At 40.4% G+C, this 15,295-nt stretch overlaps 1 protein-coding gene across 1 annotated transcript; it reads right to left on the bottom strand.

Moving 5' to 3' along the window:
• Positions 1-2,357: 2,357 nt before the first annotated feature.
• Positions 2,358-13,708, bottom strand: LOC149271435 (EGF domain-specific O-linked N-acetylglucosamine transferase-like). Its single transcript, XM_089507428.1, has 15 exons — positions 13,505-13,708; positions 12,897-12,997; positions 12,461-12,569; positions 12,267-12,361; positions 11,659-11,763; positions 10,235-10,341; positions 9,907-10,010; positions 7,592-7,684; positions 7,062-7,133; positions 6,870-6,956; positions 5,263-5,331; positions 4,360-4,421; positions 3,986-4,105; positions 3,074-3,176; positions 2,358-2,504 (listed from the first exon to the last, which is right to left on the bottom strand). The coding sequence occupies exons 1-15, from the start codon at positions 13,706-13,708 to the stop codon at positions 2,358-2,360; spliced, it is 1,578 nt and encodes a 525-aa protein (XP_089363554.1).
• Between the last annotated feature and the right edge of the window lie 1,587 nt (positions 13,709-15,295).

The raw sequence follows: 15,295 nt of genomic DNA, 5'->3' as shown, positions 1-15,295 counted from the left end.
GGGGGCAGGTGGGGTAAATCCTTTACAGCCAGAAATCCGTGTTCCTTCTAAGGTGACTCACTGTTAATGAGAATTCTATTCGAATCCACTCCATAGGTATTCAGCCAAGTATCGGTATTTCAAAGAGAAGATTTCCCATCATGCACTTTTCACTCCTTATCATATACATTTTTAACGAATTTCGTTAATTCATGCAAATGTCTAAAAACGAGAAGGGAGCCCCGGCGAAACAAACGAAAACGAAGTTAAAAGCCTGCGTTTGATAGCCGGCTAAGAATGATGTTAGTTGTGGACCAGATGTCGCAAAGTTCTGATGTGTGATGGAAAATACATTATGTGACCCCCTATGGAGAAAAACATTTTTTTTCTGCAGATTATCTTTGCCTTTAATATCACATGAAGATAACTTTATATATAGATATATAAAGAGAGAGAGAGTATTTGATTTAATGGGCACTTAGGTTGACACAGAACACGGCTACAATATATTTAAAATGGACAAAATGGACTTTAAAAAAAACAACATATAATTATCGGCACTTAAAGCTTTTCTTGTGCTGCTCTCCCATTTGGCGAGGTTTAAACGCTACGTTATTCACATAATAATGTAGATTTGTCAATAAAGAGGGAAGCAACAAATTGTGATTTTTTGTATTAATGACATCTGAATGATATAAATAAATACTGATGAATCATTTAGTTGGTGAAGCAACCGACTCTAAACTGTACTGAATGTTTTTGCATGTTTTATGGAATAAATTATAATTATTAACTTGTATTGACATTTTTGGAAACTGTCACAGTTTTGCCCCAATTTTAGGTTCTCGGGTGTCGCACAGTCTGGAGCCGTCTCATATTCTCCCGATATCTGAGCATTCCGTTGGTGCTTTTCTCCATACTATATCATGGCTGGAATCCCTGCTTGACTTCATTCAGAAGATCTTTACCTCTTGACAAGTCATGGTTTCCAGGACCATTACTTGCACCATTTGGTTGCCACCATTAGCAAGTAACCACATTTGAGTTACTAGGGTGTTGAGTGATCAATCGAGTCAACCTTTAAACGTGACTGATCAGAGTCAAATACAAAGTACAAAGTGTAAGTTGTTTGTGAGGGCATGCGAGTGTCTGCAACTTTCCATTTTGAAAGCCACAGGTGAGGGCATGCAATGTATTTTTCTTTGTTGCAAATGCTAATACAAGGTGGCTTTGGTGAATTTGCAAGTTATTCATGCCAGTTCCTTGCTGCAAAGTTTTTCCAACTTGCAGGAACGTGCAGTAATTTAGTGAATAGACCTGAATACAATCAGAGGGGTTTTAGTGACATAAAGGACAAACTTATATTAAGTATATTAAGTATATAAGTATATTAAGCTGTATACAGTAAATTCTCGTAATGTGCGGATTCCATCAATGGAATGGACAAAGTATAATTTCCATAAACAGATCAGAGACACTTATTTTTATTCAAAAAGCTAGTTATTAAAAAACATTTTTTTTCAAGTAATTGTAATTAACAAGACTCGTTTTCTTGTAAATAGAAACTCGAAAATATGCATTTTACGAAAGAATTCGGAAACAGTAGTCATTTTTATAAAGGTTTCTGATAACAGCGAAATCTATCCGCCCTCTATAAGCACCATTTATACAAAAAGAAGATTATGTGAAATGTATTTCCATGGAAAAATATTAATTTATATATAAATTTCAAGTATTAAGGGCCTTTTTATCTATGCATAAAATTAAACATTTAATCCCTTTCATCCGTCGTTATTTTAAATTGTCAAGAACTATACCATAAAAATTCTATAAAAAGTACTAGATGGCTGCTTCCTAAAAAAAACAATTCTGCTGTTTCCTTCAAATATTTTAGTTTTAGCAAAGAATAAAAATGGGTATTAAATATATTAAAAATAAGCTCTTTTTTTTCCTCTCTAAAAAAAATAATAAAATAATAATAATAGTAATAATAATATAGCATGAAATAGGTAATGTGCTCAAAATGTGCTTAAAATAAATTACTGAATGAATACATTAAACACACTTAAAATTTAATAAAAACCAAAAATCTAATGTTGTCCCTTCCTTATAAATCCTTAATTTTTTTCATGGCCGACTCAACCGGTTCTGGACTATGCAGGAACGGGAAAATAACTCTAACAAGTTACTAATAAATACGAATAAGCATGTTTCATGCGGGTTCAATAATCTGTGCAAATAAAAATAATATTAATAATTAAAAAAAATCTTAATTTACAAAAAAAAAAAAAAATTCAGAATCCTCGTGAGATGTAGGTGTTTCGTCCGGGCGTTGAAGATCCAGAGCTGACCGTTGACCATCTTTAACATTTCAGATCTTAAAGCTCATCGTGGCGTCTCCTAAACGGCCACTTCTGATGGCCGGACACGTATTTGGCTGCCGAGTGAACCAGCCGCATGAACTCCTCCACATCGAAGGCGTAATTGGTAAATTTGGGGTGTTCTCCCAGAGTCGGATGGTGCCCCTTGACCAAAAACAATAACGAGGTCCGTGAGCCGCAGGCATTTATTTTTCTTTATCGAGAGACAAGTTAATTAAGTCATCCTGGACACACAAACAACTTTCATTTAAAAACCCGCGGGATCTATTGATCTTTTTGTGTAGGACACGCACTGAATTATTGGCAGGATCAACTAGCAGCCAATTAATTTGCCTCCGCTTCTATCTCCTGCTATCCATGCGCGGCCGATCAACGTAAAGGGACTGGCGAGACCGATGTATCTAATTCAGCAGGGATATGTGCAAATCCCCCCCCCAAATTTCTGAACTTTCCCGGCCAAATCTGGATTTGTTGAAATCTAATTATTTTACAATTATTATTATTATTTTTATTATTTTATTTTACACAATTATTATTTTTTTCTTATTTTTATAACCCTTAGCCCAGTGCTAGAATATAAATGTGAGGGAATGGGTATGTTTATACTTATATCTGCTTTTTAGTTAATATGTACCATAGAGAGGTATTATTATTATTATTATTATTGGTTAAATAATTATCACATAAAATGGCTATAGAATAATTACGTTTACCTTATCCTGGGGAAAGACTTTGTCTTTTTTCGTCCACGTGATATAATGTATGCCTCGGAGGCATGCCAAGTCTAAGTAACAGTGTTGATCTTCGCAATTATACCTTTAAAACATAAAAGCAACCAATCATTGTTGGATTAACGCGAAACGCGTTGTCGTCAGAATTCTGCAACAAAGCCCTTTATTCTAAACATTAAAGTCAACCGGTCTTGACTTGCTTTGCTGAGAATGCTTCTCAGGGTTAGAGATAAAAGCTGAGTTAGGGTTCTCTTTGCTTGCTGTACAGCGCTACAGATTATGACGGTGCTATAGAGATCAATAAATAATAAAAAATATTCTAAAATAATCTGGAGCTGCACACAGATCAATCAGCCATTATTGCACGTTACTGTAACAATTTTTTTTTATTTTCTTATAGAAGTTTTATTTTTTTTCCTGCTTTAAGGAAAATTATTTTCATTTTACGTTACTTTCTGACAATGCAGTTTCTGGTCGCGTGAAAAATATTGGGACTCTCCAGACACGAGTCGTGGGAAGCGCTCATTCTGTTCTCCTGAAGAGTCTATAAATAATTATTGAAAATTCCATTCTTGAAAGTCATTAAAAAAAAGCCTTTTCGGGGCAACGAGCAACTCGGTTCTTTGGCAACCAAGTAACACAAAATGTCAAGGTTGAGAAAAAAACAAAAACATGACACGTGTCATCATGTGATGTCATATTGTTTGCCCCAGAAGCCAATATCCCGAACGACAGCTCTGTTTGGGGGGGCGGGGGGTAATTACAAAAAGTAGCATTGATTATTTGCCCATTATGGCAAATTAACCCTTTAATGGTAATAGTTTGATGCCCGCTAGATCACAGAACATAAATGGCGCCCCTGTCGTTGAAAATAGCATAAAAACCAAGACTTACAGCTCAAAAATGACAGCCCAGTCGGGTAGGAATAGTAAATGTGTGAGACCAGCGCCGTGCATCCCGATAAATATATCAGAGTTATGCGTGATCGTCAGTTGTTCCAGGAATCCGATATGCCTGTTGAAAGAGAAGATGTCACGATAGAGCGGTCACCATTGCAGGGCTGTATTTAGCGGGTTGCGATCCCGTGTGGTCAGACACATTGTATCAATATAATAACTGATTTTGTTTATTTATTTATTTTTACAGACCATAATAAAGCTGGAATAAATCATTTTTTTTTTTTGTTTGTTTTTCTATAAAACTCCCCCCAAAAAACTATTTGTTGCACTTATAATTTAAATAATAAAAAAAAAATATCTGAAACTTACCTGTACCTGTAATCTACGACCTGAACTTTAAACAAAGGAAACTTCTCCAGCGCATGGACCAGCTAGAGAAAAAATAAATATATATATATATATATATATATATAAAGATAAAAATTAAGAACATTTGACTGCTTTGTATATTATTAAAGAAAAAATTAATAGGAAATAAATAAGTATAAGTAAAAAAAAAATAAGTAGTAAATAATTAAAAGTAATTAAAAGTTCGTCAATGAGAAGGTAATTCTGATTTGGATAACAGAGAACTTGATTCGAGAGGCACAATTGGTTTTATGGTACTGAGAGAGTATGATGTTCGGTTACAAAGAAGAAGAAGAAAAAAAGATTTAGGTGGCATTCAATGATTCATTTATGTTTGGGGGGTATTTTTATTTAACAAATGCAATTCCTTTATATCCTTGCCACATTTTACTGAGAGGGTGGTAGGTAAATGGAACATACTCTCAGCAGAGGTGGTAGAGGGTAATACAGTGAGGATATTAAACATGCATGGGATAGACATACGGCTCCTGAATCTAAGACGAGACCAACGACTGATTAAGGTTTGAGTCTTTACAGCAGGAGAAACGGGCGACTAGACGGGGGCCGAATGGGGGCGATCTGCCAGCGGATTCTATGTTGCTATGGTTACACAGAAAGCAGAGTAGAAAATATGTCAAAGGATACTATTTTTAGTCTCTAAGGAAGCTTTATTGCTTGTTTTGAAAAACGTCCAGGACAATCCCCAGACCAGGGAGAATCTCTATTCTAATGTTCGCGGTCAGCTTTCCCGGCGCGTTTCACAACAATGTGATGAACGTTCGGTTCTCAGGACACGTAAGAAAACAACGAGAGATCGTATAAGACGTGAGCCAATAACGTTTCTAAAAAGATATTCATCGGTACCTCATCCAAGTTCAGTATCCTCCGAAACTCCGTGCTGCGTACGAGTACGGTGACTCGAACGGCCTCCTCCTAAACCCAACAATTAAGAGAAATGTCCATGAATATCGTGGCCGCGCCGCGTGGCGTCCTGTCCGTATCCTAATACATTGTCTTACCACATATAATCTAATCAAGATGAAAAAGACGCACATTGAATAAAAAAGTTTAAAAGTTTGGGATCACTTATAGACATTTTCTTGTTTTTGAAGAAAAGCAGATTTTGTCCATTAAAAAAACATGAAATGGATCAGAAATCCAGCGCAGACGGGGTTAATGTTGTAAATGACTATTGTAACTGGAAACGGCTGATTTTTAATGGAATCTCTTCATAGGCGTACAGAGGTCCTTTATCACTCCCATCACTCCTGTGTTCCAATGGCCCTTTATCACGCCCATCACTCCTGTGGTCCAATGGCCCTTTATCACTCCCATCACTCCTGTGTTCCAATGGCCCTTTATCACTCCCATCACTCCTGTGTTCCCATGGCCCTTTATCACTCCCATCACTCCTGTGTTCCAATGGCCCTTTATCACTCCCATTACTCCTGTGTTCCAATGGCCCTTTATCACTCCCATCACTCCTGTGTTCCAATGGCCCTTTATCACTCCCATCACTCCTGGGTTCCAATGGCACGTTGTGTTCACTGATCCAAGTTTAAGTATAAAAGGCTAATTGCTGGTTGGAAACCCTTTTGTAATTATGTTTCAAACAGGGAAAAGAAAAAATGTCGGTGCGCTAAGCTAGTCTCAGGCTCAAATAATACAAATGTATAATATAAGGCCTACCAAACAGTGTGAGCATGCTGCAAATACAGTGTGTTGGCTGTACAATGTATACAAAAAACAAAATACTGTCTGCGCTTCTCACCCTAATAAAGTTGGCAACAAATATATAAACATAATATAAATGAGAGGTTTTGGTTATATGAATTGGCCAAAGCATAATTAAGCTCACCCGCCAATGTATACATTGTACAGCCAGCACACTGTATTTGCAGCGGCTCACACTGTTTGGTAGGCCTTATATTATACATTTGTATTATTTGAGCCTGAGACTAGCTTAGCGCACCGACATTTTTTCTTTTCCCTGTTTGCACATATTTGAGGTTGTTGGCTCCTCATCAGTCTGGTTGCAGCTTGCTGTCCAGGGGTTAAATGGGAGGAGGTTTAATTGCACCTCCCCCAACACATTAATCTGGTTTTGGTAGCAGTATAAACTGCTTTGTGTGCCCACTATGTAGGAGGTGAGAGTAGGTTCTCACCCTATTGAGAGTGTGCCTTGACGTGGCGGGTGAGCTTAATTATGCTTTGGCCAATTCATATAACCACAACCTCTCATTTATATTATGTTTATATATTTGTTGCCAACTTTATTAGGGTGAGAAGCGCAGACAGTATTTTGTTTTTTGTAATTATGTTTCAGCCAGAAATGTCCTTGTTTTCTATGAAAACAGCCGAGTGACCCCAAACTTTTGAACTGTAGTGTATCTTAATAATTTACGTTTTTGGTGGAAATCGTGGGGAGGATCTACTCTGAAGAGATTTCGGGTCAGGACAGAATGTTTTACCTTTAAAATGTCCTGTTTGACGTTGAGCCGGTGCAGCACGTGCTGAGAAAACGCTCTGAAGAGTCCTGCGCTCCGGCAGCTCGAGATCTAACAAAAAAAACACAAGCGTTTGGATTTTATGACGTCGTAAACGCGAGAGCGCCCGTCTTCACACATTATGTCTGCGGTCACCGTCTTCCGGAACGTGCTTACCAGCGGGGTGTTATAAAACAAGCCGTATCTCATCCGCGGCGGCAACGCGAACACGGCTTCCTTAACGCACACCTACCGGCACAAACACGCAAAATAAACACAAAATCAACAAATAGCTACATTTCAGCTTATTATTTATTTTCAGCAGTCTCTCCTTGGGTCCTCGAGTCCCTGGTGCCCCTCTTTCCTCCCCAATGCCCCTCTTTTCTAGGAGGTCAGAATGTTTGCTGGGTACGAGGGTATCGCAGGGTTCTACAGCTCTAAAAGCCCCGATAATGTGTATAGAAACAGCAGGGAATGGGTTAATAAATTAAATGGGGTAAATAAACCCCATTATTGTTCTCCTAGATGGCTATAAAACCCAATAAAATATTTGGGAAATCCACGTCTTTGATATGTTGGGTGGCGCTAACCAACCGGCGGCCATCTTTGATTTTTTTTTTTCAAGCGCCAGGTTCTTCGCTAGGCCGATATCACGCGCAATTAGGATCTCCTCCCTTCTCTTCTGTGAGCACCTTCCCTGTACCCACCCTCTTAGAATCGTACGCTTTCAGGTGTGTGACCTCATAGTCCGTAAACGCTTTCCACGTGTCGGTGAACAAATCGCCGTAGCCATAGAAACTCTGGAAACACACAGAAAGGGGAAGACCGGGTGAAAACAAAAAAAAAAAAAAAAAGAAGCCCCCCAAAAAACAAAAACATTAGAGAACTTTTTTTTTTTAACGGTTTCTACAGCAACGACCTATCAGTGAGTCACATGACAATTAAGCGTTCCCGGCATAATTATAAATAACACCCCATTTTAAATGATGAATTCATTATTTCAAATGTTTTTATTTAGGTAAAAAAATATTAAAATTGCTTTAAAAAATATACATCAATTCTATAATGTTACAGGATTATTAACCATTTAAATGAATGGGACGCATTTTCTTACGGTCGGGGGGGGGGTTGGCATTTGTGATGAGCCAAGCTGTCCGAACCAATGAAATATCGCTGAGTGGGCGTGTGTGGCGGCAACAAATCACTCTTCAGAGTCTAAAGCCTTGGCAGGTGAGCTACCAATCTAACAATAACGGTCTATTCAGTCACTTTAATCTCTCCCTACAGAGACGCGCATGCCGAGCGCGTCTCCAGGACCTGCGCGACCTCCGATAAGCCCCCTGAATATAGTGGGGGGTTTCATGGCGTTATAAATCAGAAGTGGTGTTTTAACGCCGTCCGGGATGCCGCTGCGGGGAGGATATCCTCATCGCTTAATGTAACTGGGAGCCTGCGATAAGAGCGCTCCGAGATGACATCCTGCAAAAACAGGACGCGGCCGGCCACGAGCGCCTGCCAAGGGCGTCCAAAACTGCACGGGGTCCCGGGGAACATCAAACAAAGGCTTTTGTCTGAATTATCCATAAATAAAGTCGATTTTCCGGCCAAAGCGGTTATTTTTCACACCGTATCATATTTGTACATCAATGAGATGCAAAGTAAGGGAAGAGGGTTGTAGATAAGTGGAACAGCCTCCCAGCAGAAGTGGTAGACGCTAATACACTGAAACAAGACCAAGGACTGGTGATAATACTTAAATCTGCATTATTTGCTGAGGGTGTGTGTGTGGGGGGGCATTGGACTGACTCTTTAGCATACGTATTAAACGTTTTTATACGGTTAAGAGACCCCCGTAAAATGAAATACGCGTTTAAACAAAACTTGGCAGAGAATAACGCAGACTTTGTGACAAACAGGAGGCGTTTCCTGTTCTCACGCTTTCAATAATAGAGTTGAAAAGAACACGGAGCCTTTAAACTTACGAGAGGTGTTATAACTTCTAAAGCGGCGCTCATAAAGTCGAATTTCCCACGAAAACTCACGGTAATAATTATTCTAATATAATCAAAAGTTTGGGGTCTGGCTGTAACATAAATCACAAAAGGGTTTCTAACCATCAATTAGCCTTTTCAACTTAAACTGGGATCAGCGAACACAACGTGCCATTGGAACACAGGAGTGATGGGAGTGATAAAGGGCCATTGGAGCACAGGAGTGATGGGAGTGATAAAGGGCCATTGGAGCACAGGAGTGATGGGAGTGATAAAGGGCCATTGGAACACAGGAGTGATGGGAGTGATAAAGGGCCATTGGAACACAGGAGTGATGGGAGTGATAAAGGGCCATTGGAGCACAGGAGTGATGGGAGTGATAAAGGGCCATTGGAGCACAGGAGTGATGGGAGTGATAAAGGGCCATTGGAGCACAGGAGTGATGGGAGTGATAAAGGGCCATTGGAACACAGGAGTGATGGGAGTGATAAAGGGCCATTGGAACACAGGAGTGATGGGAGTGATAAAGGGCCATTGGGACACAGGAGTGATGGGAGTGATAAAGGGCCATTGGAACACAGGAGTGATGGGAGTGATAAAGGGCCATTGGAACACAGGAGTGATGGGAGTGATAAAGGGCCATTGGAGCACAGGAGTGATGGGAGTGATAAACGGCCATTGGAACACAGGAGTGATGGGAGTGATAAAGGGCCATTGGAACACGGGAGTGATGGGAGTGATAAAGGGCCTCTGTACGCCTCTGTATCAACCGTTTCCAGCTACAATAGTCATTTACAACATTAACCCCGTGTGCGCTGGATTTCAAACGACTGATTAAGGTTTGAATCTTTACAGCAGGAGAAACAGGCAGACTAAATGGGGGCCGAATGGGTCCGACTCACCGGCAGATGCTGTGTTACTTGATTATATTACGCTTGTCTCTTCCTTTCTCACGCTCAAACAAAGCCTAATAAAATATATTAAAAATTACACTAAAAATCTCTAAAATCTCACGTGTTTTTTCCACTTACTGTATCCCACATGATAATTTGAACGTCGGTGCTGAAAGAATTGTTGACGTGCTGAGTGATGTAAAGATTGACAAAATCACAGAAATGATGGTACATGTTAACGCCTGAAAAACAAAAAAAACGTGTTATTCCTTTATAAAGCTACATTTTATTTCACAGAACACAAAACTGTCCAAAAGTTTCATATTTTATCTGCTTTGTACCCAAGATTTATTAGCATCTCCAAAAATATCACGGGGACTATCGCTGTGACGTCGGGGCAACACTAGATTTCTTAATGCAATATATATATATTAAATAGTTAAAACGCAAAAAGGGAGATAGTTACCTGCATCTAATTTCATGAAATATGTTGGTTTTTCAATGATGATGTCACACTGTCTGTCTTCTATAGGTTTAAAGCTCAGGGACGTATAATTCTGGAGTTCCGCAAACCTTAAAGGAAAACGATGACAAATTACCCCCCCCCACATGTTACACGTCGCACGCTCACGCGCACGCTCACGCGCACACGCTCACGCGCACGCGCACACGCTTATTCTGATGAATCAGGGGGTTAATGGAAGAAAGCATATTCTATAAAAGCTTTCAACTTTACAAAATGCCAAGCTGAATATGAAAAAAAAAAATAAAAAAAAATAATCAGAATTATATATTTACATATAAATTGCTTTTCAACCAAAGAGGCTCGAAGCATTCTACAAAAAAAAACAATTAAAATAAAATAAACTAAAAAAAAAAAAAAGAAGGAAAAGAACAATATCATTATGATTTACGGGAAAAAAAAAAAAAGAATAAAATAAAGGGTGGATATGAATTAAATAAAAAATTAAAAGCTGCATTTTGTTATAATTTTATGTTTATTAATGTTCACTCCCAATGTTACTCGAAACCTGTGATTGTAGAACATAAATCTTTACATTCTTTCTGTAATTATGGATCAGAACTCAAGAGAATTGGAGCTAAAAAGTACTAAATATATGTGTTGTTTTTTTTCTCACTTAACCTTTTAATTCTGTTTTGTTCCTTTTTAAGAAATAACATGGCTGCCTTCCAAATGTGATTCCCGTTGGCCTATAGGAAATGACTGTGTCACGGGAGCTTGACATTATGGCTTCCTATTGTTCGATAGTCACCATTAGAAGTGCTTTTTACATTTTTTTTACGGACGTTGAAAAGCTGGCCGGGAGCCACCTATGGAATTCCTGTCTACAACATCCACGACTCCCAGTTTCACTCACTGGTTCCTTAGAGTCGCTCCTCAAGAACTGAGGTTCCACCAGCCAAGAAGATTCTATAAAAGCATGGGAATTTTTTGATGGGTCGTCCGGGACAACGACTTGACTTTACAATATAATAATAATAATAATAATAACCCAGAAAAAAATAAGAAGAGACGCTGAAAATTCAAGAGAAAGTTTATCGATAGAAGCTCCAAGCACCTGGAGAACCTCGGATCTTCCACCCACACGATCGATAACCGTTACAGCTGACCAGCAAGGACTTATATTGATTTTCCACCGCGGTACTTGTAAAGAAATTAATTAGTACCTCTCGTTTCAGACTTTGATTTATACGGCTGGTGTTTAATTACAAGCATCCTTCTCTTATTTTAGGGAAAACAGCCTATTTGCAAAAAAAAACAACCTAAATTACCGTTAGGTCAACGTCTACGATTCTAAATAAAGTGGATGGAAAAATAAATGTTATATAATCGGCGGTGAAACGTATATAATTGACGGTAAAACGCACCAAGACTGCAGGGGGCTCTTCCGTTGACCTTGAGACGTCAGTTTGTCGGAGTCGAGATCACAGTGTCCTCCTATCTCTCCCTTCTGCAAAAAGTCTTCCTTAAACCTGAAGGAAAGAACTCGAGGAAGTAAAACAAAAACTACAAAAAGTTGAGTTGCTGATCAGTCTGTGCTGGCAGCTAGGACATTCTGCCCTTATATTGTCCTCATCGTAGCTGTCAAGCTAATTGCTGGGCCAGTTAGTCGCGTTGGTCATATACGTTGGCAACCAAGTCTTCTAGTCAAGTCATCAGTCTTCGTTTGTTAGGCTGGTGAGCAAGGTGGTTGCCTACTTGGGCAGTCCTATCAAGCTGAATGACCTTCTGCACCAATTCTCCTCCCAAGGAGCTGACTATGGTGTTGGAGACCATTTTGAACTCCAGTTCAGTCGCTATATTTCCATAACTAGAGGGAAGATGGCGGTTGTGTTGTCTAAAACGGAAGTGCCTTTGACAGTCAACTTCGCTTAAGATAACAGACAATTTGCTCAAATTTAGCCAACTAAAACAACTTGGCGTTTTCGACCTGAGAGTTTTTGGTTAAAGAAGGAAAAACACACGGCAGACAAACCTGTCTTGGCCTCTCCTTGGTTTTCTCAAATCCAGGTACAGGTTTTTGGCCCTGCAGTGCTGGAGATAGCTGGAACAGGCCAACAGTGAATCCCCCTGGGGACAAAACATGGGCAAACCAAGGTTATGCCCTGTAAGCCTATCTGAAAATGGATCAAAATAAAAAAGTGGTCTCAAAATAAAAATTTAACATACCTGCCCCCGGGGACGACACAATATTTGTGTTTCAGCCTTTCTCTCTTTTACATAACCAAAGTCAGCTTGATTCCAAAATATCTCCTGAGCTTCTTCCTTGGTCCTTGCCCTGGGAGAACAGGTGACAATATAATCAAATGAAATGTTCTCATGCAAATTAGTTGATCTCAACATGAGCGCAATATTCAAGGCACTTTTCCCATTCCGGGTCCAAAACAATATTACGTCAACTGGAATGTTCTCAGCTCACAATCCAGAAGAAGACCCATCTTTAAGGGCTACAGGAACGTGAAGCTACGATAAGCCAATAAGTGATACTTTATAGCAATTCCCAGATTCCAAAATGGAATGTCATTAAAGGGTTAAATACACCATAATATAAAAGCTTAGTAAATGAAAAATGAATATATTTTGTTTTGGTTGAAGATAAACTTACCAACCAAAGTCTACGTGGTGACAAACGGGGTAACTGAACCGATGGTTCTCCTTACACGACTTCTCATAGCCCCAGCAGGAATTCAGGTTACCCAGATGTTCCTAGAGATGGTAAGTAGCTATTATTTCAGAGACAGAGTTGCGGAGAAGCAGAGACAGAGCTGCGGAGAAGCAGAGACAGAGCTGCGGAGAAGCAGAGACAGAGCTGCGGAGAAGCAGAGACAGAGCTGCGGAGAAGCAGAGACAGAGCTGCGGAGAAGCAGAGACAGAGCTGCGGAGAAGCAGAGACAGAGCTGCGGAGAAGCAGAGACAGAGCTGCGGAGAAGCAGAGACAGAGCTGCGGAGAAGGGGAAGCAGAGACAGAGCTGCGGAGAAGGGGAAGCAGAGACAGAGCTGCGGAGAAGGGGAAGCAGAGACGGAGCAGAGGAGGAAGAGCTCAGAAGAAGAAGCGGAAAAAGAAGGGCTTTCTCCTTCATTTCTCTCTCGTCATTGGGGGTCCCTCCTCATTTCTCACAATTGTACGAATTAAACAAAAGTTGTTTAAATTAAAATTTGTATGAATTCACGCGCACAGGTCTACCCGTTACTGTAATCTGCCGATGTACTCACGCTGTACGGGCAGCGGGGATCCTGGCTGCAGTAAGCCGCTATGTGCCTGTTGTTGTGTAGGTAGTACGGAATGTGATCAGTGGGCAGATTAATCTTCTCGTAATCATACAGAGGGGTCGAGCTGTCCCCGAGGGCCGAATGAATTTCATCTTGGTTGGAGAGATGGATTAACTGGAGAAGCGGCACCAATACTAAACGCAGCATGACAGAGCCCCGCGATCTGAAACACAGAGCAAATGAGATTACGCTCCAAATGTATTCCCCGTTACAATGTATCTGCTCTATGGTACGGCAAATGTACATTTACTGCGACTGGTAAGTCGCCATCAGGATTTTACATAGATAGGCTATGCTGAATCTGCCACAGGTTGCCACCGATCTCAGCTTCCATGAGTTGACCTCCAAGGTAAATATCTCCAAAAACAATAACAATTTTTTTTAATTTTCATTTCCTACTGAAAATAAACCAATTGCCCCCCCAATGGTGCGACAGGATCACTGATTTTTATTGGTGAAAGGGGGCGTGGTCGAATTATAACCCTGCCCATTCCCGACCAAACCCCCCACATATTTTAACTGTTCCATGCCCACTTCCCCCACTCCTGTCCTGCAGCAGACTTTCTGGGTGCCTGTGAGGCTCAAACACGTTCTGGTTTCTATAATAAAGTTTACAGAAAGGTCCAGAGATTTTAGACACCCCCAAAGAAGGCAGATCCCCTACTATTAGGAATCTTAGGAGGGTATCCGGGTCGAGAGGAACCATATGTATCACATCTAGGGATCTCAAAAGGAATCCTGGAACTTTTTATCATTAGAGCCTGACCTGCGCTATAACACACCAAAGCCTGTAATATTATTTATAAACAACTGGTTTATAAGCTCATTTGCCTAAAATATAGAGCTGTTCGTCTTTAAATTAACCCTTGCATGATTGTGCCACCAGCATTAAATGGGGATACATAGCACAGGGGCAACTGCTTGCTCCTGCATTAAAAAAGGGGTATTTCTCTAATTAGCACTGTCCATGATGGGTGGCAATAAACAAGGTCCTTTACTGTACTTTTAAAACAAGTCATGATTGTGAAGGATAATATAGATATTTATAATACCTGGATGGATCAGACTTACTAGACATCAGGTTCCCTTAATGCCCCCAACTCTCACCCCTCTTACTGATTGCCATCCAATATTTTACTGCCAGCTTGGCAGGAGAGGCCTCTGGTTTATAATCACGTGATCAGAATCCATAAATAAACACAATGTATCCATTTCCATTGTCAATGTAAACAGACCGGTATTTGTTTGTAAACATGTGATCTCTGGAATCGGGCACTTTATTTCATCTTTAAAATATATACATTTTTTTTAGAATAAATGGGGTCTGGGATGAGATGGGGTGGGGGGGGTACAGATATGGGGCATTTTATAAATATATAAGGGGGTAATATGCACATATACAGCATCTCACCATCCCAGCAGGTGCAGGGTTAAAAGAGGTCTGATCGTTCCTAATAGACAGACAGACAGACAGACAGTCTCTAGAAGATTCGCTCTCTGTGAAGCTGATCAGGGGACTGTGAGCTGGAGCTCTGCGTGTGCTGCGCTACGGAGTGTGTTGGCGCTATGGGGGGGTATGCAGTACGGTGACCCAGCTCATCCCCTGCCCCACTCTCACCCTCCGGTACCTGATCCCCTGCCCGGCTCCCGCTGCTCTCTGCCCGCATCACCCCGGGAGAATGGCATACACCGCCGGCAGCTGCACGGCACCGGAACCCGGGAGAGGAGGGCAGG

This window comes from Sceloporus occidentalis, unplaced genomic scaffold (genome assembly GCF_023333645.1).
Source record: "Sceloporus occidentalis isolate IW3139 unplaced genomic scaffold, rSceOcc1.0.p SCAF_515, whole genome shotgun sequence".
In the NCBI taxonomy this organism is placed as follows: Eukaryota; Metazoa; Chordata; class Lepidosauria; order Squamata; family Phrynosomatidae; genus Sceloporus; species Sceloporus occidentalis.
Note: the sequence above shows the minus strand (reverse complement) of the source record. Positions and strands in the feature narration are given on the sequence as shown.